This window comes from Ursus arctos, unplaced genomic scaffold, assembly GCF_023065955.2.
Source record: "Ursus arctos isolate Adak ecotype North America unplaced genomic scaffold, UrsArc2.0 scaffold_26, whole genome shotgun sequence".
Classification (NCBI taxonomy): domain Eukaryota; kingdom Metazoa; phylum Chordata; class Mammalia; order Carnivora; family Ursidae; genus Ursus; species Ursus arctos.
Genome location: NW_026622941.1, coordinates 1,264,767 through 1,291,507, shown reverse-complemented (window position 1 = coordinate 1,291,507; position 26,741 = coordinate 1,264,767). Strand labels below are relative to the sequence as shown.

The 26,741-nt window shown below is 47.7% G+C and overlaps 1 protein-coding gene and 1 long non-coding RNA gene across 5 annotated transcripts in view; one reads left to right on the top strand and one right to left on the bottom strand.

Annotated features, from left to right (window-relative positions):
• Positions 1–26,741, top strand: part of CACNA1C (calcium voltage-gated channel subunit alpha1 C) — a 646,718-nt gene that overhangs the window by 538,132 nt on the left and 81,845 nt on the right. For all 3 annotated transcript variants that reach the window (XM_057319003.1, XM_057319002.1, XM_057319004.1), the window contains exons 21-29: positions 704–763; positions 5,454–5,560; positions 7,807–7,894; positions 8,445–8,552; positions 9,406–9,458; positions 9,767–9,913; positions 11,281–11,482; positions 13,039–13,197; positions 13,818–13,928. In XM_057319003.1, the coding sequence (XP_057174986.1) occupies positions 704–763; positions 5,454–5,560; positions 7,807–7,894; positions 8,445–8,552; positions 9,406–9,458; positions 9,767–9,913; positions 11,281–11,482; positions 13,039–13,197; positions 13,818–13,928 (1,035 nt within the window). The remainder of the gene's footprint in view (positions 1–703; positions 764–5,453; positions 5,561–7,806; positions 7,895–8,444; positions 8,553–9,405; positions 9,459–9,766; positions 9,914–11,280; positions 11,483–13,038; positions 13,198–13,817; positions 13,929–26,741) is intronic.
• Positions 7,023–15,756, bottom strand: LOC130544885 (uncharacterized). 2 transcript variants are annotated; one of them, XR_008961593.1, is made up of 4 exons: positions 15,632–15,756; positions 13,141–13,994; positions 11,575–11,675; positions 7,023–11,490 (listed from the first exon to the last, which is right to left on the bottom strand). It is a non-coding gene; the product is annotated as an uncharacterized LOC130544885 (long non-coding RNA). The 2 variants fall into 2 exon arrangements; XR_008961594.1 differs by having other exon boundaries at positions 13,141–13,405.

Genomic DNA, 26,741 nt, shown 5'->3' with positions numbered 1-26,741 from the left:
TCTCGAAGCCTCAAAACTTTGTCAAATCCCAACCAGGTAGGCACGAAGAGAAGAGTCCACCAACCTAAAGTCATACCCATGACAAACCACTTGGTGATCCTGCAGCCTGCTTGGTCCAGAGTTTTCTTAGAAAGGTGTTGGCTCTAGCTCTGATCCATCACCTGAGATATAATAGAGGATGAAACCATGTAGCCTGCCCCAAACCTGGGTAGTCCTCACCTAGAGGATGCTCCCTCCCATGCCCCAAAGAACACAACACCAGGATCTCCACCAACATGAGAAGCTAGCTGAGTTGCACCAATGTGAGTTAAGCGTTTTGCATTTTCCTGCAATAAAAAAGCAAACCACACTCTCTGTCCTTTTGACATGCATCCCAATGGTCTGATTGGGGTTTGTAAGTAAATTGGATTAATGAGAAAAACATCCAACCAAATCCTGCCCAGATCCAGGACAGCTGAGTCCTGCCCTGGAAGTGCCCCTCACATGTCTGGGGACTTCATCTGGAGCCACTAAGCTGCCTGAGGCCAGTTCCACTTCAGGATCCAATGCTGTGTATATGCTACTCATCTCCTAACTCGCTTCCATCTGTTTCCACGTGGAAAAGCTCAGGTGACATGTAGTGTGGTTCTGGAGCTGACCTCTCCATCTGGCCTGCTTCTCTCCCTTCCCCACCATCCCCATCCTGTTTCTTTTTGTTTTGCAGATTCTGTTTTATTTTGACATTGTTTTCACTACCATTTTCACCATTGAAATTGCTCTGAAGGTAAAGCCCAAACCCTCTCTCTCTCTTCCCATCCTCCAGGAGCCAGCACTAGCTCTCTGCTGCTGTCTGTTGCTAACACACATGCTTTTGTTGGTGTCGAGTTCACTCTCACAGCCACTAATCCAATTGTGCTTATTTTTCAGATCCTAGGCAATGCAGACTATGTCTTCACTAGTATCTTTACATTAGAAATTATCCTTAAGGTAATGCAATCTGAGCAATGCACTCTGCCTCTTTATCTCTGCTCTATCTGCCTGTGTCTTTTCTCTCTTATTTCCTTCACTCTCTCTTTTTTACTCTCAAGCCTGAGATTGGAAGAATTAGTGACCTTCCCATTGTGGTACGTGCCTTACTAAGACTCAGAAGCCCAAAGAAACCCACTTCCCATGCTGTGCTTCCTCTCAGAAGAGGCATATGGCTCACGGTGTCAACACTGATGCTGTCCTGTCACCAGCTCTGGCACTGTGCCAGTTCGTGATGCCCCCCCACACACACACCCCATCTCCGGGTGATTGATGACTGACCCCTGCTCAGAGCTCCCTTCCCTCCTCCTGCCCAGAAGAGATGCTGCACAAAGTCCAAGAGTGGAAATGCTCATGGGCCATGGAAAATCACTTTGTCTGCCTCCTTTGGATAGCCATTGTCAACACCTTCCTCCTAGGGGCAGGCACCAGGGCTAGGCTGGAGTTGGGCCTGTGTGATAATAATCATGGGTCTAATGCAAGATTTGGGGCCAGCCTTCCAAAAGGGCTTTCAACAGGTCACTGTAGATTACTTCTGAATCCTCAGTTTCCTGCTGAAAAGCTTTGTTACAATGCCCCTTGCCCTAAGCATGGAGGAGGGAGAATTGTACTGGAGAGCTAAGCACAGGGGAGTAAGGAACAAGAGCTGAAAGAACCTGGAGCACCCAGGTCCCAAACCCCAGTCTTGAGAGCATACAGGCCTGGCTCCACCTGCAGCTGGTGGCCCCCGGTGCTGGTGGCCCTGATTGCAAAACTGCTACAGACTTACCCTATCAGTGGAGCCCATCCCTGAAAGCATTGGGATGAGAGAGATTGTTTTCTAAGTTTTATTTTGTTACTTATATTAATTTATAATTAATATGTATATTTATTTTATTATGATTTCTAAGTTTTTCCAGTATACATCTGAGCCTCTAAAACAATGCATCGCCAAGCCACTCCATCTGACACTCAGGGTGTGAGTTCTGAGACCCAGAAAAAGTGCATTTCAGCACTTGCTGTCTTCTCAGAACAACAGAATGGATTTTACCATTACCCCAAACAGAAGGGCTGTAGGCTCTAAAGCATATGCTCCAGCTTGGTGTCTTCCTGGGAGACTCACCCAGGACTCCTTCCAAGGAGTCCAGGCTCCCTTTTCCCCCTTCCTGTGGCTGATGCAAGCCACTGTCCACACTTGACCGTGTGCCACAGCCAGCCTGCAGACAGACCCTTCCTTTCCTAATGCAACTCCCAAGTCATGATCCAACCCTTTAATGTGCACGACAGTTCCATCACTCCAGATAGAAGTTGAATGGGGCAGTTTGGTGTGCCTCCCCTGTGTTCTTATCCCCAGAAGACTAAGCTGTCCAGACCCCTAGCTTCTGTCCCTGGTCAGTGAATCTGACCAGGCCCTGATTCCTGGCAGTGGGAGAGGGAGCCAAGAGCCACCCGGCTGCATTAAGAGACTCTGTAAAACCCCTTTCCATGGTGAGCTGAGCTCTTGTGGACTTCAGACTCAGGGAGGCACTCAAATCCCCAAAACTCTTTCCCAGGACAAGAAAAGCTCTGAGTCCCAATTCTCACATCTGCTCCACGGAGCTTCCCTTGTGGATTTCAGTGGTGCTTTTTTTCCTTCAAGGTTGCCGTGAGCAGAAGTGAAAGGTCTCTTTGCCATCATTGTCATGGCCAGAGCCTTCCCTCCCTTTGCCCTCTCCCTCTTCTACTCGCGTTGTGACTCAATGTGCTTCTAAATGAAACCCAAGTGCTCACTCCACTTCCCTGCACCTCCTTCCACCGGGCCCCTCTGCCTTGCCAGAAGGCTCAGCTTTATGCCATGGCACAGAAAACGATGGGCCCATCATCCAAGTGGCATTTAGTTTCAAGAATAGTTGAAAGACCTGGGGACGTTTGGCCTTAAAAAGAAAAGGCTTGTAGCACCATGATGGTTGGCCTGCATACTGCAAAGGACTGTCACATAGAGGAGGGAGGAGGTAAACCAGGCATAGTGAGTACAGTTACAAGATGCATCTAGCAACTAAAAGAGCTGCCTCGGGTGCTGGTAAGCCGCCTGTGACTGGACAGAGGGCTTTTCCGGTCCTTCCAGCTCAGACAGTCAGTGATCTCATGCCCAGCCTTTATCTTTCCTCAGCCTGAAAATACCCCAGCAATAGGCTTTTCCTATGCAATGACTTAGAACTTTTAGGAAGTGGATGGCCATCAGCCAAAAGATAAAGGACACTTTGCACTGGGTACCTGAACCTGGCCTCTTCTGTTGTCTTGAATGCCTAGGATAATTTTCAAATAAATGCTCCATTTTTTTCAGTATCCACTTGCCCTTTGTCCCCTGACCACTCTTCCTCTAGCCCTGCCTGGGCTTTTGTCCCCACCCCCCCTACACACGCACATACACACACACACACACACACACACACACACACACATACATGCACACTCACTTTCTGGAGAGCTGGTATCATTCTAGGTCCCCTGACAAATGGGATCCCAAAGTCAAAGGACAGACATTGGCACTGTGAGCCCCACTAGTGCACCTATTCAAGGAATGCTCCTCCTGACTGTGGAGGGCTCTGTGGTGCTCAGTAGTGTCCTCAAAATGTACAAGCCAGGAATGAGGTGAGGTTAGGTGCAGTGTCTCTTCTGAGCCTGAAAGTGTGATGGCTGGGGAAGGTGTTTGGCCTTCTACAGGCTCAGGGGTTCTTTGGTTAAGTGAACTGGAAGAGCCACCCAAGTCTAGTCTGTGGGGTCCTAGATCTTTATCGGGAGACAGGACAACAAGACCCTCCAGATGGTGGGCCTTCAGGAGAAATCTCCAACTATATTCCCCTGCAGGTGTTTATATAATATACCCACTTCTAGAAACTGTTGCAGGACACAGGTGCCTCAGTCCCCTGTGACCCCCTGCAGCAAGAGATAAATGGAAAGAACTAGGTTGCGAGAGCTATTTTTGCCAGTTTCCCCTGTGTTTGCTTTTGAATTGCTCTGCGGACATGCTGCTCTGGGCATGCTCTCATTCCAAGGAGATAAACTGGACCCCAGATGACCAGGGAGCCACTCTCAGTCTCTCAACCACCAGCACCAAATCGTTCCCTTTGGCTGATGCTTCATGGCCCATGGCCTTTCACAACCCTTAACCTGGAAATCCGCTGGCTCTTAATTCAAGTCAACAGAATTGGAAAGGCTGTTTGTTAAGCATCTACAGTGGCTTTATACTGAGCTCAGAGAGAGGTAATAATAGCCAAGTCCTGGAACAATAATCACCATCCCAGCTGCTCCCGTTTTAGTCTTTAAAGGGCCTTCACGTTGTCTTTCTGTGTGTGCCTCACAAAGACAGGGAATAGTATGCCCACTTCGTAGATGAGGAAAGTGGACATCCTTATATAGGAAGAGTCCAGGATTCTATTCCAATCTATCTGGCCCCAAGTTCAGTTCTTTATAGTGACAACTAACACTTACATGAAGCTTAGTATTTGCAGGGTAGTGTATGTGTTTTACCTGTAATAACTCATTTGATGCTTACAACCCTATAGGGGAAGTATTATCATGACCCTCATTTCTCAGATGAGGAAACTGAGACACAGAGAAGTTAAGTAACTTGCTCCAGGCCATACAAATAAAATATGACAGTTTTGGGATTCAAACTCAGGCAGCCTGGTTCCAGAGCCTATGCTTTTAACCATGGTACCACATTGCCCCTCTGAACACATAGCTCTGGCCTCAAAGAACATCAGTCTAGAAGCAAGATAATAGAACTGAGTTTAGAATATGTGCCATAGATCATAAACACTAATTAAGCTTAGGAAGTGGAGGGATGCTAATTGCCAAAGTTATTGATAGATTCCCACCGGGCACTAGGTTGACCAGCTGTCCCAGTTTGCCTGAGACCGAAGAATTAACTGGGTGGGACACAGGACTTTCAGTGCTAAACCAGGAAAATCTTGGGACAACCAGGACAATTGGTCACCCCACTGCCCCACCTTTCCCCAGATGCCTAATGTCTGAAGCTGACCCTGAGGGTTGATAGAATTTGGAGAGGAGGTTGGGAAGTTTGCATCCAAGGGAAACCTGGTCTGGGCAGTGTCAGCAAAGGGCCCCTCAGGGCCAGACCCACAGACAAGTGATGAGGAACAGTGGTGGAAAATGAAAAAGGGGTGGCAGTGCCCAATTTGAAAAGGCTCCAAAGATAGGATGGAAGAGTCTGGTGTGCTCTAGTAGGTGGAAGGAGCCGCTTAACCATCCTAAGCTGGGGATTGTGTGGTGGTTGTGTAAATGGTTGCAGAATGCTGTCCTTGGTCCTGCCTCTCCTTCTGCAGTCCTGCCTGCCCCCAGTCTTCTCACTGCTTTTCAGCTTGCCCTGCCCGAGGGATGCTGTGGGAGGAGAGGGAGGCATGAGGGGGTCTCTGGAGCTTGGGCAGGGACCACTCATGCTCATGTTTCTCTGTGCCTCCCTGCAGATGACTGCTTATGGGGCTTTCCTACACAAGGGCTCTTTTTGCCGAAACTACTTCAACATCTTGGACCTGCTGGTGGTCAGCGTGTCCCTCATTTCCTTTGGCATCCAGTGAGTAGGACTCCCTCGGCCCCAGATGGGGACACACAAGTGGTCAGAGAGGATGACCAAGACTCTGGAGGGCATTCCTGTATGGCCACCAGTGTGACTGTGGCAGGAACGGGTTGGGTCCCCTGCTTTCTACAACATGATGGCTTTTTGTACACGTCCTTAATGGTGTGACACTTGGGGGTATGTCGATCCAGCAAGAATATGTTTAAATATCTGGATCTTGCCATGACAGGGAGGGCCAGGCCCAGTTATAATGAGAGGAATGTCTTCAGGGCCTTCCTGCCTCCTCCATCACATGCCCAGTGCCCTTGGCTACCCTCAGCTCCAAGGGCCTGCCATTTCCATGATCAGCCCTGATCTTCCGGTCCATCTTCCTCCCTTTCTCTTTCCAGTCAAAGTACCTGATGAGAAGAAGGTGGGTGGGGGAAAGAGAAAGAGAGAGGGGAATTGCCGATTCTCAATCTTGACTGTGTAATGGAATCACCTGAGTAGTTTCAGGAAAGATATTTGCCTGGATCCCTCTCCCCAAGTTTTTATTTAATTGGTCCGGCGTACAGGCCTGGGCTTTAGGAGTTTTAAAAGCCCTCCAGGTGACTCCAGTGTACAATGAAGGTTGCCAATTTGCTCAGTTGAAAGGATCTGATTACTGCCTCTCCCAAGGTCTATCTGATGCTAATGTTAACCCTTCAACCTCAAAGCACTTTCACATGCACAACCCTCTGTGGTCCTCACAAACAAAACAAAACAAACAAACAAACAAAAAACCTATGAGGCAGGCAGGGCAGTGGCTGTTATCACCATTTTACAGACAGGAAAACTGAGGTCCGGGACATGAGACTTGCCCGATATCACACCAATGGCAGAGGAAAGGGGTCCTGGGTCTCCCTTCCCAAGGATGTTTTCATCGTAAGCCTAGAAAGAGTGGACACGGGGACATGAGGAGTGAGGCCCTTTCTGTGATCATCAGTTGTCTTGTCCCAGCTGTCTGCCTAGGAGCCTACAGGTCTAGATTCTAATCCCAGCACTACCACTAAACTACTATTTAACCTTGAACCAAGAACTCCCAACCTTTAGTCTGTGCTTTCCCCCGCCTGATCTTAAAATCCTTTCCATTGCCATTCAGTGCAAACAGGCTCCCTCCCTGAGACACTGGGATAACTAGGAATGCCCTTTGAATCCTTTGGAATAAAAGAGCCATGAACCAGAGGAATCAGATCTTTCTACCAGCTCCCTCTTGAGCATGTTATCCTGATCTCATGTAGAATGAAATCAGCCCTTGCTGAGGTGTCATACATTTTTTAGGTCCCAAGGTGGGTACAAGGTTCTCTGAAAGCTTGAGAGGAGATCTCAATCAGGGTAGTATGTGACGATTGGGATAGGTCCCACCTGGGTTGCATTGATGAGTAACTCCAGAAACCATGTAGGCTTCCTGGTGAGGGGCTTGTGGGAAGAACTGCACCCTAGTGCCTCATTTCCACTGGGAACAGCAAAAGCCTGAAACTCCCAGAAATCCTGGCCAGGCCCTAGCATCCAGGTATGCAGAACCTGCTGCATAGAATCCATTCCTTCAAGTCCTAAGTGTGCTATGAACCAGTGGGTTTCATATATGTATGTAATGCGCTATTACCTAGGACATGTGTTTGGAGATAACACCAGAATAGCTCCTCCCATGCCCATCACCTCCAACCAACAAGGCATGATTTTTCACCACCTGTATAGCATTTCTTCAAGTTCAGTGATGTCTTCATCAGACATCATAAAAAAGCTGCCATTTATTCAGTTCATAATATGTGCCAAGCACACTGCTAGGTGGTGCAGCTGTGTTTCCTCATTTAATCCCTGCAACAACCTTATGAGGCCCAATTTACAGATGAAAAACTAGGGTTCAGAAAAGTTAGGAAATTGATCCTCAGTGAATTGGCTGTTAAGTGGCAGAGCTGGGGTTTCTCTTTTCTTGTCTAAAGCTCCCCTGAGTAGCACATTATAGTGCTAATGACTCGTGGTAAATTGCTTTTCATATTATTTACACACCAACAGGAAGTCCCAGGGTCACAGGCAAGTTATAGGCTCCTCTAGGGGGTGAGAGTTGGGAGTAGAGAATGGTCCCAGGATGAAAAAATCCCCCAAACCGACTTTACACTTTCTCAAGTTCGCCTGGGGCAGCCTATCAACACACCCCCTCACCACATTACTTCTGGCTCCACCAAAACCGGAGCTTACTCACCTGCCCTGTTTCCCTCTCCCAGGTCAAGTGCAATCAACGTGGTGAAGATCTTACGAGTCCTGCGAGTCCTCAGACCCCTAAGGGCCATCAACAGGGCCAAGGGGCTGAAGGTGAGAAGCATGGGCCTGGGTGGGGAACCAGCAGTCCAGCAAGCATCTACCTGGCTGTGGGTTGGCGAAAGTTAAGCAAAGGGATGGGGCGGGGAGTGGGCCTGGAGGGAGGAGAAATGGCCAGAGCAAGTGGCTGCTGTGTTGGAGCCTGGACTCTCCTGCCTGTACCACCAGTTCCACTTCAGGGAGAAAAGAACAAGGACAGGCAGCCATTCAAAATCAGAACTTCAAAGCAAAACTTTCACAAACCCAGGGCCCCACATAACGATGAGATCTCCATATTCCTACCCCTATAAAATGGGAAACTAGCTGGGCTTTTGTCCCTAGAGTCACCGAGAGCCCAACAGGGGACTTTGAGTTCCACTGGATTCCATTGCCATGTGAACCTGGGAAGGTGCTTTTCGCCTGTTTGAGTCTGATTTTCCCCCTTTGGCAAAGGGGCTGCCCATGCAGCCTCCTCAGAAAGGCTCATGGCTTGGCAAACGGAAGCTCAGGCTGCAGGCACTTCTTGAACCCCAGCCCCTTCCCCCACCTTCTCTTCCCACCACAGCACGTGGTTCAGTGCGTGTTCGTCGCCATCCGGACCATCGGGAACATCGTCATTGTCACCACGCTACTCCAGTTCATGTTCGCCTGCATCGGGGTCCAGCTTTTCAAGGTAATGTCTTGACTCTGATCTTCCTTCCCCTTCTGTCAGTATTCCTGAGAAAGAGAGCTGGCAGGTACAACCAAAAGAAGACAGAGGCCTGGGTCAGACTTGGGGTGAGTGGAATCTCCAACCACCCTCCTCTCAGCATCCCCCAGGAGAAGAGGAAGAGCCTGGAAGGAGGAGCTCTCCAACAGGCCAAGGACCCCTCACCCTCACAGTGCAGCCTGCCCTTGTGGTCCCTGCCCTTCCTTCTAGCAAAAAAGGGAGAGGGACCCTTATCCTCTGAAACCTCATGTCAGTCACCTGCTTAAAGCCCACAGTGGTCCCCCATTATCAACAGCACCAAATCCACCCTTCTCCATGTAGCTTTCAGAGCCTGCATCCATCAGGGTTCTCTCTCACTGCTTCCAGACAAGACCCCTCAGCCATGCTGAGGCCAGCGTCCATGGTCTCTAGTCTTTCTGCCTTAATCCTTTCATTTTTGCTGTTCTACCTTCTGAAGCATTCTTCCCCCTGCCCTCTCCTACCAACCATATAAATTCCCCTGATTTCCTCCCGTGTAATTTGTCCCTCCAAGCCCTGTTCCACTTCTACCTTCCTCGGGCCAGCCAAAAGAGTTCAGCTTTCATGGAGTAGAGTTCTCTTTTTTCTTTTTCTTTTTATTTCAGTGGTACTTGCAGCACTGAGCATCTTTATTTGCTGCCTGCTTTGTATATGCGAGTCATAGCTTCCTGATCTGATTCTGTTCTCCTTGCACTTTTCATCAATAGCACAGTGCTGGGCTATAGAGATGATCGCTAGTCATTTTTTGACTGATTCATTGATTGATGAACATCTCCAATCACTTTGTTCTGCCTTCCAGGGAAAGCTCTACACCTGCTCAGATAGTTCCAAACAGACTGAGGCGGAATGCAAGTGAGTACAAGCTGGAGGACAGCCAGTGCCAATGCTGCTTAACTCGGGGAGGTTGTTGACTTGGCCTTAGAGAAGGGACAGCCCATTCTTTCTGAGATGGCACTGACAGCTGGACTTTAACCCACGGGTAATGTTATCACATTGACATGACATGTAATATTATCTATTCTTAGAAGTTCTTCCCAATGGCTAGTAGTATGGGTTTAAGCCTGGCCAGTCTCATCCCACCCAGCAAGCCAGGAGTCCTTGGTGTGTCAGGTGTGAAGGGAGATGAGAGACCCGAGAATTAACTCTTCCTTCTTTCTCAGGGGTAACTACATCACATACAAGGACGGGGAGGTCGACCACCCCATCATCCAACCCCGCAGCTGGGAGAACAGCAAGTTTGACTTTGACAATGTTCTGGCAGCCATGATGGCCCTCTTTACCGTCTCTACCTTTGAGGGGTGGCCAGAGTGAGTATACAAATCAAGGCCTGCCCACCCTGATATTAGAGGACAAAACATTCCCCAAGTTTTATTATTCTCCCACACTCCTTCCCAGAGGTCATACTTACCTGTGTCCTTCCCAAGCAATGAGGGTTTGTTTCTAGAATAATCTGCATACCATGGTCACTGCTGAAACATAGACTCTTCTTTTTCTAGAAGATGTCAACATTTCAGAAATTCCAACCAGAAAGGAGCTTCTTTTAGCTCCCCCTCCCTACCTCAGAATGAGCCACAATGATAGGGTTCTTTGTCATTACTCTCATGGCATCTAGGAGTGGGGTGAGTTTCTCTAGGTATGAGCCCCTGGATTACCATAGGATTCAAGATTACTACTCCCGACATGCACTCATTGTGGACAGAGATGGCACAGATAATCTGTTTTTAGACTCTACCCTAGTCTCCGTAGGAAGAGCCTTGCCTATAATTACAGTGAGAAGTAAGAAAGGGATGGAAGTCTGAGTACAAATTCCTCCCGGAGATAACGCCTAGACCAGCCTGGTTGGCCTTTTACACTGCATCACCTCTACCAGGCTGTTCCATATATCTTGTATAGACATCTGCTTCCCCAAACCCCCCACCCAGTGTATTCCAGGAAAATTACTGTCAAACAGCCAGAAAATTCTAAATATTCCTAAGTCAGATTTAGTGCATGGATCTGAGATGAGGTCACCCCATAGATAGTACCTAGAGAATAACCGAGTACTGTACACAGTAACAAAGGAAAGAGAGGAGATAATCCCTGTCCATGAAGAGGAGCAAGCATAATGGGCACATAGTCCAGGCCCAAATGAATGGCATACGCATGGAAACTACCTAAGTATGAATACAAACCATTGTTGATGATCTGAATAAGCTTGGGTCATTTTTTATCTAGCACTTTTATCTAAATGGATGTTTGCTCTCAGATAGATTTATTTTATGTTCACTGTAACATCTTCTGAGTCTATGCCAGTTTACAAAGCTGTTCCAATATTTACTAATGTTTCCAGTATTTGAAATCAATGTCCATGACTCATTTTACATTGAAATAATTATTGACGGTTTCAGAACACTCTCATATACATTATATCAACCATACTGCCAGGTAGGAAAGTCAGGCTTATTGTCTCCATTGTACAGATGAAGAATCTGAGGCTCAAAGAGGTTAAGTGATTTGCCCATAGTCCCACACCAGTAAGTGGCAGAGCTGGGACTTGAACCCAGATCTTCCGACTCTCAGCCTAGAGCTGTTTCCAGCACCCCTGATCTGAGGATCCCTAGCAACAGTGGTGCCATCATTCCACAGAGGTGACACTGCTTCTCCGCTTCTCTCTGGGGCCTGTCTCCCCCTGCAGGCTGCTGTACCGCTCCATCGACTCCCACACAGAAGACAAGGGCCCCATCTACAACTACCGTGTGGAGATCTCCATCTTTTTCATCATCTACATCATCATCATTGCCTTCTTCATGATGAACATCTTCGTGGGTTTCGTCATCGTCACCTTCCAAGAGCAGGGGGAGCAGGAATACAAGAACTGTGAGCTGGACAAGAACCAGGTAGCTTCCTAGAAAGGAGAGGAACAGGTGGCGGGGCAAGCGGGGAGCAGGGCTATGTGAGGAATGACAGCAGTTGGAAGCTTGCGGCCCACCTGGAAGAGAGGCTGGAGTCAGGAGAGAAATCCATGCAGACACTAAGATTATCTGTCCGCTCCTCAATGAAGGAATAGGGCTGTCAGTCTTCTGGAAGGGCCTGGACAAAAGAAATGCAAATCCTGGATCTGGCAAATGCATTCAGCCAACAATTATTGGTTAAGCATCTACTTAAGGAAACTCTATGATAGATTCTGTGGGGGGAAAAACCTCATGTCCTATGTCTCAGAAGTTGACTAGTCAGAAAGTGCCCATAAGCATTGGCACATTGATAATGAAGGAAAGAAACCAGAGCAATGAGGGAGTGAGAGTTTCAGGGGTGGGGAAGAGAGGGGTCTTAGAAAACCACTAGTAAATGTTTCTTAAATAAAACACAAAGGCCTGCACATGAGGTGGAAGCAAGAAAGAGGCTTAAGTAGGAATGATATGGGAATGCCAGGACTGTAAGGTATTCTGTTGGCCTATGAGAAAGAGCTGGCAACTCTGTCAGTGAGGAATGAAGCTGTTACAGTGGGCTGCAGCATGTGGTCACTGAGGTCACTTCCCTAGCTAGGATCCCCGATGGGGAGAGTGAGAGGGAACTACATCCCTGTCCATAAATGACTTAAGTTCTTATATGGGAAAGTACATGGCACAAGACATTCAGCTGCACATCAGTTAGGCCAGCTGGACCCCTCATGGGTTTTGATGTCAACATCTTGGGTTTAGACTCATCATTCTGGCTGCTGTATGGCCTTTGGATTGAAAGTAAGATGGGAAAGAAGGAGGCCAATTAGAAAGTGTAGATGAGAAATGATTAGTGGAGGTGGACAGGATAAGAGGAAATAAAATTTGTCAGGCCTGGATATTGGGTGTGGAGGCTGAAGGTAAGTGAAGAGGCTGGAGTGACTCCCCAGTTTCTGACACAAGAATCTGGGCCCAGTGCAGAGAAAATGAACTGGATCTGTCCTGGAGTCCCAAGAATCTAGCCAGCCCAAGATCTGATCCCCTATCCTTGAACTATGTCTTCTGATCTTGTGGACATGGGTAAATAAGGAAGATTGACTTAGGACAGGAAGGAGAAGTTGAGAAGTGCCCCAAGGAGAGTCTGTGGCATAGGAAATAATCAATGAGAAGACCAACTATCTGTCATTCAGTAAGTATTTATCAAATGCCAACTAAGTGTCAGCAGTATACCAGGCATTACCAAGTTGAAAAAAGGAGACACAAACTCCTTAACAAAATCTTGGTAAGGAAATTGACTAGAGGCAATGCTTTCCTTGATTAAGAGAGTGATAGAAAAAAAAAAGGCCAAATAACATCTCAAACCTGTAAATGAGCTACATAAGTAGATTATTTCTCTGATTCCCAAGGTGTGTAGTTTCATCCACATGCCACCTCCTCTGCCACCCCACACACATCAACCTGGTTACTAACCCCCTCTCTCTGTTCCCGCCCCACCCCTCCCGGTGCCTCCTTCCCAGCGACAGTGCGTGGAATATGCCCTCAAGGCCCGGCCCCTACGGAGGTACATCCCCAAGAACCAGCACCAGTACAAAGTGTGGTACGTGGTCAACTCCACCTACTTTGAATACCTGATGTTCGTCCTCATCCTGCTCAACACCATCTGCTTGGCCATGCAGGTCAGTCCGAGGGGGGCCCTGGACCCATGACACCTGCAGGAAGGAGGATGCTAGGGGAGGAGATAAAGTGTAGAAGAACTGCATGGTTGTCTCCAGTGTGTCACCTCCATGTTGGCCAAGAGAGGCAGAAAGAGCAGAAGAACTGTCCTCTTTTCCCAGATGGAGAAAGACAAGTGTCCCTTCTCAAGGATGAGCTCCTCTCTGGGACCTTAGAAGAGAATCCATAGACGCCTGGGTTAATAAAACATTAAGAGTGAAGGAAATGGAGAACAGAGGGGGAGCCTGAAGAGTTTGTTATTGTGAGGCCTGAGTATAGAAGTTGATTCTATATCCACCTGTCTTCAGGGAGGTCAACTTATGCTTGAGCTCTCTTGAGAACCGGAAGTCTCCATAAAGTTGTCATAACCAGTCAAAGCAGGAACACAGGACTCTGCCAACCTGTGTTTTCAGAGCTAGCAGAGAAGGGAAGAATTTGCAGGATTTCCTGAGTCCACCTGGCTGCCCATGGAGGTGTGAATGGCTTTCCAGGGCTTGGTTCAAGGAAGATCTCTGTTGAGAGGAAGGTGGTAAGGAGTAGGGATGTCCCTGCCTCATTTTCACAGTCCTTCCCCTCCCCTCAGCACTATGGCCAGAGCTGCCTCTTCAAAATTGCCATGAACATCCTCAACATGCTCTTCACTGGCCTCTTCACCGTGGAGATGATTCTGAAGCTCATTGCCTTCAAACCCAAGGTAGGCCTCTGAAAAAGGTGTCTGGTCTGCAGGCACTGGAGGGATGGACAAGGGGGAGTGCCAGTACTGAAAGAAGGAGAGTGAGGGGCAGAAATAATCAGTGGAAGACCCCATCTTCCTGGAAGATAAATGGTACAACTCCTAAACCTACCAGGATTTGCACCAGGACAACCCATTGAGATAGAGTCTCCACTCTAGCCTGTGGCTGGGAAGTACAGGAAACAGATTCCTCCCTGCACTAAGCCTCTTCTTCCAAGGAGGCAGATGATGGTCCTTCTCCTCTTTCTCACCCTGTGTCCACCCTCATCCCCCAGCACATAATCTAGAAGAAACTATGCCCACAGACTGTCAAACCAAACCAAACCTCTTCACAACCAGCCCCCCAGATTCACTCAGGCTACTGTTCTACTGTCCTGTCACGTCATCAACCACAGACCACCCTCCTCATAAAAAGCTCAGTCAGGGCTTCATTTGCTCGGGGCTCAGTTTTCCAGCCTATGGAGTCCTCCTGTTCAGATGCTACATCATTTTTCCCTTGCACTTTCCAGTACAGGAAAGGCAAATGTCTGTGGCTTGCTACTTGTGAGCAACTTCTAGGGAAAAAAGGCTGGGAGAAAGAGTAGAACCGTTGGCTGAATGAGGCAGGGTAGGAAAGGTTGAATTGCCTGTCACTTTGGATTTTCTGTGCCCTCCCTAACCAGCCTCACCCCCATTCTCCTGGAGAATGGAGGAGTAGACTGACTTGAGCATCATCTTCTACCCCTGAATAAGGTCAGAATCATTGGCATCCACTGGCCTGGGATTCACAACACAGGCAGTTGCTTCTGAGGGAGGGTATAGCTACAACTCCTTTGGAGAGCGATGAGAAGGAAAGAGTTGATTCTAAGAGAATTATATGGCTACAGACTTGAGGAAACTTCTCTAGCTTTTTGAGCCTTCTCTCCTCCTCCTTTACTAGTTTTTACAGATTCAACACAGATCAACAGGAGAAAAAAGGAAGGGTCTTTGTTCATATATTCCATTTTTATTCAAATTTTTACTTGTCCTGGAGTTAATTGGGACAGGGAGAGTACTCCTTGGCTGTTGGATCCATATTCATTTAACAAGATGTCTATCATCTTCTTTGAATTAAAATTCAACTAACATTTCTGAATAACCTACCATGTGCTACACATACCTCATTGCATGTAATCCTCAAAACACCCTCATAACACAGGTATTGACGTCCTCATTTTAGGGAAGAGGGAAGTGAAGCTCAGAGCAATTAAGTGTAATATTAATTACATCATTATTAAGTGGCAGAACTGGGAATAGAATCTGACTTTATAGTTGATGTAATTTCCACCATGCCAAGCTGTTAGCAAGCACCTTCCATGTCAAGTGTTCTGCTGGGTGCTTTTCAGAAAGAGGTAAACAGCCTGTGAGGGACTTCAAGATAAAACAGACAATATTCTTGCAATGCTGATTCCTTCCCTCAAAGAATGCCTAGGGATCTTGGCTAATTTTCAGAGAGTAAGACTCTCTGAAATGTCATTTGGTGATAATAATGGTGCTTCCTACCTCCTCCAGGGCAGTAAATATACTCTTTTCACTTTCTCTTCCAAGCCCAGTCCCATTCAGGGGCATAAATTTTGTCCTGACCCAGAGAAACCCACTGAATCTCCCTGGTCACCTTCCATAGGGCCCATGGTACCTCTGCTTACCTGTGGTCCTATTCCAAGCCACGTGGCCCAGCAGTACTGACAGGTTCACAGCCCACAGCTCATGACCGGCGATGCCGGGAATGCAGGATCATTGCCAAGTTGAGCTTCAGTTGCAGATGATAGCCTCTAGTAGGGAAACTGGCATCACTTTCACCTAGTTTCATGAGACATATGGTTTAAATATTTCAAAGCCTTGAGTCATCCCACAGTTGACTCAGATGTGTCTCTGATGATGTCTGATGCATTCTGCAGAGCTCTGCAATGGACTCTGTGAATTATTCCTCATGACCACAGAAGATATATTGGGCAGACCTGCCCTAAGAAGCAAATGAAAGTGATCCCTGCAGGAGCCTCAGATTGAAAGACACCCTTACTTAAGTCCTGCAGATCAAGGAACAAGCCGTTTCCTAGGAAGTAGCTAGCTGTGGTGGTCTAAACCATAAAGTGACTCCTAGCTTCCTCAATCCCTAGTTTTCTGTTGTGATAAGATGGAGTAAAATAAGAAAGACTTCTCCCAAAGAAGTAAGAGAGCCATCCTGGGATCGTTTGCATTTCACACATGCCAGGGTCAATCTGTGGTGTAAAGAGAAAGGAAAATGGATAATTTCTGTGAATATCTCTAAAGGGACTTCTGGCAATACAGGGGTAAGGGTCACTGGACCTGTCTGGCTAAAGAAGGTTGACCAGTTAGGACTTAAGGAGAATAGGGTGCCCCGGTTTCTCATTAAGGTATGTTCTTTGTTTAGGGAATAGACTCCAGGAAAAGAATCCTCCAAAATTTCAGGCAGAAAATCAAATCAGAAACAACTTGAAGCCCTGGTAGAAATATCTGGGTGGGTGTGGCCCAAGCACCAGTGGCTTCTGAAATATAGAACAGCTTTCATATCTCACCATTAACTGAGATTCTCTTCAGTATCACTGGCATGATCCTTTATATATGATATTAATGAGTCTGCACTTGCAAGTATTGAAGGCTTTCTTTGTAAAAGGACAGTTAGACAGCAAGGATGTAGAAGACTGGCATCAATCGTAGCCAGGGAGACGTTACCAGAAGTTCTCACTGCTTGACTTTTCTTCTCTATCTTTTCAGTCTCTATGATTGGTTGGTTGGTCCATAGGTTGGCTGATCACTTGTATCTTGTTTCATTCTTCATTGTCTTCGTGGTGATTGATGTTGCCAAGTTCTTCACTTCTGTTCTCCTCACCACACTATGGAAAATCACTTTACTCAAGTAAATCCCTGCCTTAAATCCAACTGCCCCACTCCTTAAGTTGACACTCTATTCCAATCACACCAAAAACTATGGGTGAGTATAAACCAAGTTAGAGCAATTCAGTCCCCCACCAAAACTCAGGAATCTGTAGGGAATGTCTGAAGCAAATGCAGTAGGTAATAGTAGTATTGATTTCAACACTTAATAGCAAGCCAGAGGAGATCCCTTCCCTAAAGTAGGAGACACTGAATGGTACCTGGGTCCTACATGCTTGTGTAGGACCAAGTTGGTCAGCATGGAAAAGTTTTGGTTAGAATTATCTGAAGGTAACTAGATAACTGGGTTGTTCTCCTATAGTGAATTGAAATGCATCAGCAAAGACAGAAAAAAAATTTAAGATACACTTTATGATAAGCACTGAAAAAATATCTAATACCTAGAAATAAATCTAACAAAAAATGTCTAAGATCTCTATAGAGAAAAAAAATTTCATACAAAGGAACTAAAGAAAACTAAGTATTAAGTTGAGAAATATATTGTGTTCATGAAAACTCAATATTATGAACATGTCATTTCTCTTCAAACTGATCCATAAATTCTGTACAATCCCATTGAAAACTCCAGATTGGACTTTACCCGAAGTGAGAATGGCAGGAGAAAGGGAAGCCATCAGCAAACCCTTTCTGGCTGATAGGATGGCCCTGGGCGGTCCCAAGGTTTCAACCCACTTGGGCAGCTCTGACATCACCATGGAGAGAGAGGCAAGAACCTGGTTCCAGAAGCAGTGCCAGTCACAGATACTCCACTGTTAACTATAGGTTTTAGTACCAAAAGAGCTGATGATGTCACTTGGTTGCCTGGGATTTGCTGCTGACAATGACTCAGCAAGCACAATGAGGAGGGGAGGAGGGAGCGGAGGGGCTCCTGGCTTGCCCTCCTCAGCAGAAGTCGGTTTGCCCAGGAAGGCAGGAGTTCCCCCAGTGAAAGGCTCCTGACTCCTGTGCTCCCTATAAACTTTCATGTGGGTCATGGAGGAATGAAGATGCAGGTCTGCCATTGCTGAGATGTATCTCGGGCCCCTTGGCTGCTGCCCACTCCCTATCTCCCCCAGAGGAGGATACTGGAGGGGATTTGACCCTGCTCCCTGCGATCAAAGCCTTGGCCTCCCCTTTCAGCTTTCTCCCAGCCTGAGAACAGTCCAGAGAGGTGAACAGAATCAAAGTAAAGTAGCTCGTTGACCTTCCTGACACCCCAGCCTTCTTGAATAAGGGCAGCCGAAACCTTGGGACTTACTTTCGTGTTGCAGGACAAATAGGGCCCAAAGGCATTTCAAACCGAAGGGATGAAGTGAGGCCTCTGGACCAGCTCTGTCTAATAGAACTTGCTGCAATGTTCCATATGCACTGTCTACAATATAGCCGCTAGCCTTCTGTGGCTGTTGAGCACTTGAAACGTGGTTAGTACAGCCAAGGACTGGTTTTTCAAATATATTTAATTAATTTAAAATTATATAGCCGACTGTGGTCGGCAGCTGCTATATTGGGCAGCACAGCTCTAGACACTGATTCTATCCCATAATATTCCCAGCTTCTGCTGTCCTCTGTCTGTCTTGGTTTCTTCAGCCCAGCTGCTCTGGCTACATGAAGCCAGATGGTTTATCTCACCCTCCCCACTCTCTCTCCAGCTGTTAATTTTCTACCAGAAATTGACTCATCATGGTGGAAACCCTCTTGATAGGGTAAGACAGTCTCTTGCTCTAGGATCCCACAGTGTGGATTTTCTCCTGACTTGGCCAGTCCTCGCCATCATCCCTGGACTTCCCCAGCCCTTGTCAGCTGCAAGTGCTGAGGCTCCTTCTTTGTGGATCCTGTCGCACCTGGTTTCTGAGCTCAGGAAGGCCCTACGGAAGGCGGAGAAAGTGCCCTGGCAGGTGAAGTCTGGAATTAGTCTGCTGCTAGGGGTTGAATATAAGGTGTGTCCCCAGTGATCCCTGGGGCGCCCAGCTACAGTTTTTCCCAGTCCATTGGACTTCAGACTAGGTTTCCTGATAGTGCTTTAGTGCCCTAGTGAAACTGAAATCTGAGAGCCCTAAGACCCTACCCAGTTCTTGCCTGACCCATCCTCAGGGTGTAGAAACTTGTCCTTGCGCATCCCAGTTGCTGGCCAGAGACTTGCTGCCCAACAGCTTTGATGTCACTTCCAAAGGGGGTGCCCAGCCTTCCAGCCACATCATTTCCCTAGCTCGGCCCTGCCTAGCATCCTCACCCTGCCCACTGGCTTCTACTGCTAGGCTCTAGCATGCCTGGTAACTGTCTGGGGCTGTGACTCCTGTCCCCTGCTCCCAACACAGAGAACTTTCCCAACATTTTCATAGTGTGAGCTAACAGTAGGGGCAGTAATTCAGCTGCCACAAAACTGTCTCTGCTTTGGGGGTTTTTTTGTAGCCCTGTTATCTTTCCAGAAAGAGGACATGATGGCATTGAATCAGCCTTGGCTGCTTCTTGGAGGACAGAGAAGCAAAAAGAGGGTGAGGTTGGAGACAATGGCCAATGCTGACAAAGAACGCAGCTCCTCCTTTCCTCAGTCTGTTGTCCCGAGGAGTCCATCAGTGGCCCATGCACACTTCCCTTGGCTGGGAGCAAGGGATGAGTCATAACTAAAGGAAGCCTGGTTAATGAGATGCTCTGAGAATCAGAGCTGCTCAGGACCATGGAGGTCAAATGCTTGTCAGGCTCCTCCCCATAGCCCAGCATGTAGCACAGCCTCACTGTGGTCCCACCCACACGAGCAGCCACCGGGCTATGAGAAGGTACCGATCGGAGGTTCTCCAGCCTGCCTGAGAGAGCATGCTGCTGGTCTTGTACTTCCCACACACAAAGGCGGCCTTCCTCTTATTGCTGATCATGCCTTGTACGGTGCAGGGGATCCCATGCCTCCGATGGTCCCCAGAGCAATCTTTTCTCTGCATACTCTGTTGTTCTTAGGGATGATTCTTCTCTTCGGAAGGATTGTTGGCCCTGACATGGGTGGGCACAGGCCCTGCCAAGGTGAGGAGTGTTTGGGGATATTCTAAGGGCATGATCAAGATGGAGCTAATTTCTTTTCACTGGGCTTGTGGCAAAAGAGACAGATGTGGGCTAGGTTGGGGCTCTAGGTTCACATCTGGATATGCAAAGGGAAAACTGGAGTTGGGGAGGTGGATGCTAGGAAGCACTCAGAGACAACACTTGCAAACAAACTTTGCAGTCCAATTACTCAGTCTACCCTGTCAGTTCTATCCATGTCTAGAAGTTTCTTTCCTTAAAGATCCAGCATCTAGGGATGCATGGGTGGCTCAGTCAGTTAAGCATGTCTGCCTTTGGCTCAGGTCATGATCTCAGGGTCCTGGGATCAAGTCCTGCACTGGGCTCCTTGCTCAGTGGGGAGTCTGCTTCTCCCTTTGCCTGCCACTCCCCCAGCTTGTGCTCACTCTCTCTCTCTCTCTCTCTCTCTCTGTCTGACAAAAAAAAAAAAAAAAGATCCAGCATTTGGCTTCCCTTTGGCAAATACCTTTCCACACACAACATGAAGATGTCGTAAAGATGCCAGCTTGGGGTTCTCCAGGGACACACGTGCTTTCTACATATGCAAAGGGGGCTTCTGAAGCTGAAGGTCCAGATTGTGCAGACCTAGACCCACTGTTTTAGGGGTTAGAGCTCTTGTCCTCCATAAGCAAGCTGCCTCCAGGGAAGGGACCAGGGTTCTGACAGTCACAAGGCAGAAGGAGAAGCTGAGAGCATCTTAGTGATGACACAAGCCCCAAGGCAAGTAGCTGATCTGCTTTTCTAACCCAGGGAAGAGAAACCATTTTTACCAAACATGAGCCCTGCCTACTTCCCTACTCAGGCAGGGTGTCATATCTGGACTGTGTATTCATTAGCTTCCAAAATCAGACGTGCTTGCTGTCTGCCAAAGGAGGCAAGCAGGGGGGCGCACCAAAGGATAGGCTCCAAGTGTTGCCAACTCTGACAGAAACAGAGCCACAGGAGAAAGGGACACATGAGCTGGTGTTCGAGAAGCTGCTAATCAGCAGAGGTCTGTCAGCTGCCACCAAGACCCTGAGCAACCCCACAGGGCCCTGGGACAACCCGAACAGATGCGGTAGAAGGGTGGCAGGGCCAGGAATCCTGTAGATGCAGCAGCACAGCGACCGAGGGGCCGAGACGAGCCTGCAGGCAGCATTCCATCAGGCCTGGGTCTGGGTCTGGGTCTGCCCCTGGGGGCGACTCCCTACCCCTGGCTGGAAGGGACACTCTACCCGATGCCCTTCCACAGGCTGGCAGAAATTTCAGTACTCTTTCTTTATAGCCCGGTAACGGACCAGGAGAAGGCAGGTGGAAGGAAGATGAACCAGGGCCATTTCCTCTTCTTGAAAGCTGAGTATCTTCCAGAAACTTGGTTTGTTTTCGCCAGATGATCACATTGCCAACTAAAATCTACTTTCTTTCCAACGTTATCTCTGGCTCTAACTGCACCACTCGCCACCAAGTCAGCCCTACATTTCTGTGTGATGCAATCATTTTTGCAAGGCTTTATTTTTTACCAAGCAAATTTTGCTTTCTTCGCTTAATCATTCACTCCCCAGCAAGAGAGAAAATGCTGGTAGATTGAGAACCAGGAAGCCTATCCCCCCCTCAGCATCAGGGAGTGAGTTGGGGGCGGGCCAGTAGAGCTATAGTTCCTACATGCAGTTCCCTCCATGGCTCCATGTCTCTGTAAAGCAGGGAGACTAGCTTAGCAGACTGTGGAGACAGTAGGGTGATGCCTGTGTTCATCTGTTTGGACTGCTAGAGCACATACCACGGACTGGGTAACTTACCAACAACTAGAATGTCTTTCTCACAGTTCTAGAGGTTGGAAGGCCAAGATCAAGGTGCCGGCATGGTTACCTTCTCTGGTGAGGGCCGTCTTTCTGGTTCACAGCTGGCACCTTCTCACTGTGTCCTTATGTGGTGGAAGGGGCGAGGGAACTCTGTGGGAGCTCGTCCATAAGTGCACGAATCCCAGGGATGCCTGGGTGGCTCCGTTGGTTAAGTGTCTGCCTTCGGGTCACATCGTGATCTCAGGGTCCTGGAATCGAGTTCTGCATGGGGTTCTCTGCTTACCAGGAGTCTGCTTCTCCCTCTCCCTCTCCCTCTGTGCTCTCTCTCTCTCTCAAATAAACAAACAAATAAATAAAAGCTTTTTAAAAAAAGCAGGAATCCCATTCTTGTGGGCTCCACCCTCGTGATCTCATCTCCTCCCAAAGGCCCCACCTCCTAATGCCATGTCTTTGAGCACCAGGGTTCCACCACGTGAAATGGGGGATGGGGGACACAAACATGCAGATCAGAGCAATGTCTAAAAGGCACCAGTGGCTTCTGAGGAAAGTGCCATCTCGATGGACCATGACAGGGTCCCTCGGCCTGAGGACATTGCACCCAGCCCTCTAACTCAGAAAAAAGGAACCTCCTGCCTTTCCATGCCCTTCTTGTCTGTTATCATTTAAAAATGGGCCCTTTTGCCGTTCTGGCGTTCTGTCATCTCTCATCCTGGGCTTGTTGATTCCATCCCTTCACACAGATTTCTGCCAGACACCATAGTATAACTCCAAGTCCCGTCCTAATGCATCCTTGAAGTGAGATCATAGAAGACGCAGCATAAACCATGCTACTAACATCTAGAACTATCACTCACGTTTTCCTGTGACTAAAATGACCCGTTACTGGGACAAGATTGGAGGCCCATTTCTTTTTTTTTCTTTAATATTTTTTTATTTTATTATGTTAGTCACCATACACTACATCCCTGGTTTCTGATGTAAAGTTCGATGTTCATTAGTTGCGGAGGTCCATTTCTGATCATTTCCTCTCTTTCTCTGTCCCTAGGCCTTGTCTTTCTTTGCGTTATTTCCAGAACTCTTTGCCTATATGTTGTTGGGCTAGTGTTTTGCTGCAGGCTAAGGTTCACAAACAGCTCAGCAAATATCATATTGAGCGCCAACATGGCAGGCACTGCGCGTGGTACCAGGGACACCACGGTGACCACAGCAGGCTGGCGAGCACAGCCTTGCTCACTTCGCCTTTTTAGAACAGACCTCCCTGACTTTGGCTCACTCTTGGGTCTGGTAGAGTCCTCAGTTCACCATCACACCCATCCCTGGAAAACCTATTCAGCCTGGTACTCCTGTTCCTACTTAAGAAGTAGCAAATAAACACATGAACCCATTTTGTATCAATTCCAATACCTCAAATTAAGTAACACTAAGAAACAAGGAGGAAAGGAAGTAATACAGATTAAGTGTCTGAAGAACCAGACATTACACTAGATTTTTTTTTTTTTGGTAAAGATTTTATTTATTTGACAGAGAGAGAGCACAAGCAAGGCGAGCGACAGGCAGAGGGAGAGGGAGAGGGAGAAGCAGGCTTCCCGCTGAGCAGGGAGCCCGATGCGGGACTCGATCCCAGGACCCTGGGATCATGACCAGAGCCGAAGGTAGATGCTTAATCAATGGAGGCCCCCAGGCGCCCCTGCCTTAGATATTCTCCATTCACTGCCTCGGTCAATCCATGAGAGAAGCGTTATGGCATTTAGGAAACCGAAGGTCAAGGAAGAGCTAAGTCATGTGCCCAGGATGGCGGAGCTCTTCTGTTGTTGTTTTTGTTGGGGGATTCCAAGGCAGGTTTAGGTGATTTAAAAGCCAAGCTCTATCCACCACCCCCTCATTGATACCGCAAATGTGAACAAGCCGAGATTTTTCTGTGCACCTAGTGGGTTCTCAGCAAGTGTTCACACTCTTCCTTATAAGCAGATCAGAGGCAAAATGAAAGCAAGCCATTCCCAAGTCACAAGTTTCTGTAAACTGATGGAGTCACTCCATTCCCACATCCCTCCAACTCCTCAGAGGCTCCTTAACTCCCTTTCCCCCTCATTCACCCACTCTGTCCTTGGCTCCTGTGTTTCCCTGCATTGGTCTGGACCTTCTGGATTTCTCTTCCAAACCTGAAGTGACAGGTCTTTTCAGGGGAGGAGACAGTCATCTGATCGGTGACTACACCTAATAGCCTGCATATTAATGTGCACGCAGACACACGTGCACACGCCAATGCACTTGCAATGGGAAGACTTGCAAGACATGGAGACAAAAATCAGATTGCCAAATTCCTGAAAGGCAGGAACTGTTTCATAGGCATTTCTGCATCCCATGAGAGGCATACCGTGGAAGTTTAATGTGTGTATGCCTGCATGCATGATGGAAATTATGAAACTGGAAAACAAGGAAAAGAGAGTCCGAATATTCATATCAGAAAACACCATTAAGATCATCCATCTTCCATCAACACAGAAATCTCTAAGCCTTCCTCCTTTTTGCCATAAGAGATTTCTTCAGGCAGCTCTGTTGGGAATCCTTCTTTATATTGATCTGAAATGTGCCCCTCTGTCATTTCTACTTATTAGTACTGCTTTTTCCATCTTTTTTTTTCTATAAATGGTTATTGAGCACCTCGGCGATGATGTCGAGATGTGGTACCATATCACAGGGCTCACGGTGTAGTGCAGAGACAAAGGGGTTATGGAATAGCTCAAGTGCTAGGGTGGGGGAAAAGGCCACCACAGGGACAGCCCCGCCAGGGGAGGAGACATCTGTTTCTGATAAGGTAGTCAAGAAGGTACTGGGTAACCTGGGGCCTGGAGGTTGAAAAGGAGCCGGAAGAGCCTTTCAGGCCTAGGGGAGAGCAAAGGCCCTGAGGCCGGGGCAAGCTCAGCTTACTTTGGGAACTGAGAGCAGTGAGTGAGACGAGGGGTAAGAGGACACAGGCCCTTCAGGACCTGGGAGGAGTGTGGATTTATGCTGACTGCCCTCAGAATCCACACGGAGCAGGGCCTTAGGGGGAGTTATACCATCGGATTCATGTTTTCAAACCAGCACGCTGCCGGCCTGGAGAAGAACGCGCACTGGTACTGGCCGAGGGGGGAAGCAGTTAGGAGTCTGTTCCTGGACATGCAGGTGACAGCCGCGGAGGGTGGGTGGAGGTGGGCCGGGTCTCAACACTGTCTGATGGTGAAGAGGGTGTGAGGGTGAGGAAGAGGAGTCAGGGAAGGTCAGGATAGTGTTTTAGCAGGACTGCCTCTTAACCTTTATATCCTTCCAGATGCTGAACATAGTAGCATCTGGTACCTGTCAGACACTCTGGAAATGTCACAGAATCAGAGCAAACCACAGACAGCATCTCCTGGGGAAACTGAGGAACCCTGTTTCCTTCCCCACAAAAATGATTCCAGCCTCACGATGACAGCTCTCACATCCTATGAGGAAACCCCCTTCAAGTCTCACCTTCCCCGGGTCCCTCCCAAGAACTTGCTGGAGAGGGAAGCAGACATGGAAAACCAAGGGAGTGGTTGCTAATGCCTGGGGAGCTGCCATCTGGAGTGGTGATCCGCAGGCCCTGACGTGGCCGCCTAAACTAGGGAACTCCTGCCTTCAGCGTAATTAGACAGCTTTCTTCCATGCAGGACTCAGAGCTCATGCATGGTGTGCTCTCAGATCACCCCAGGTTAAAGTCCCGAGTAAAGGCTAGGAGATACGGCACTTGCAGCCTTTTTAGAGGATGGAATCCTTGTTTTTTGATTTGTTTGTCATGTCTCATTGAAGTGCCAGTTACCATCTCCCAGAACTCGTGTTCCACAGAACACAGTTTTGGAAATCTGCAGAAGCACCACACTGATCCGAGGAAGCGAAGCTGGCATTGAGGGTTGAGTGGGAGGGACCAAGGATGCACAAGGTCCTGTGGTGCGCTGGGCAGCGCCACCCAGGGAAGACCCAGCCTGTGTGTGCTGGGAAAGCATTTGGAGAATGCTTATCTGAGGACCACTGTGGGTAGGTCCTGTTCAGTGGCCCGTTAATGGCCAAGGTACAGGGTAAATTAAACTAGAAGTATGAATGGCTCTTAGATTGAATGACTTTCTATTTCCTCACCAACCTGAAAAATTCAACTTTAAAAAATCCCAAGAGCAAGCCACATTTCCTTTTAAGAGTTCTATAGAAACTTAGACATCCTTTTAGGCTAATGATCTTTGATCCTTTTAGAACCAAAGTTCCCTTTTTGTAACAAATACCTTGTAATACCTCCTTAATTTTCCTTAAAGAAAATCAGAGGAAACTCAAATCTTTATGTATATAAAATTCACATCTATACACATAATGTCATATTTATATATGTAAATGTAAGATAAGATTTATATATTTTTCACATAATGTGTGTATATATACATATACAGATATATAAAATCCCTGAATTTTAATGAAATGGGAAACATCTGTATTTAGTAGAAGAATTCATTCCACATAAAAAAATAGAGGTTAATGAAATATGAGACCTTGGAATAAAAACTTAAGATAAGTTATAACCAACAGGCCTTATTTGCATGTGGCACCCTACATGTCTCCCAAAAGTCATATAGGACACACCACAGTTCATTAGGCAGAACTGTCCCATGCCTAGCAGGACATCCTTGACCCATCCACCCATTACAAAATGCCACTTTTGCCCCCCTGAATCTTAGTGGTGCCCCTGCAGGTTCCAAAACACCCCTTAGAGGGCAGTGAGTGCCCCAGAGTGAGAACCAATGCCTTAGGCTGAGGTAGGACTTCATTCAGCCTCTTATTTAATTCTTGAAATATTTGAAACCTGTTTACCCAAATTATTAAGAAACGAGAGTCTCTCACCAGCAGGGGAACCCCTCAACCCAGAAACACACCACATATGTACGTTTCATTCAAAGGAGTAGAAAGGGAAAGAGAAGGAAGGGAGGCAGCAAGGGGGTGACATGTAACAACGCCCCCCCCCGCCCCACCCCCTGACCATGGAGTGGCAGCA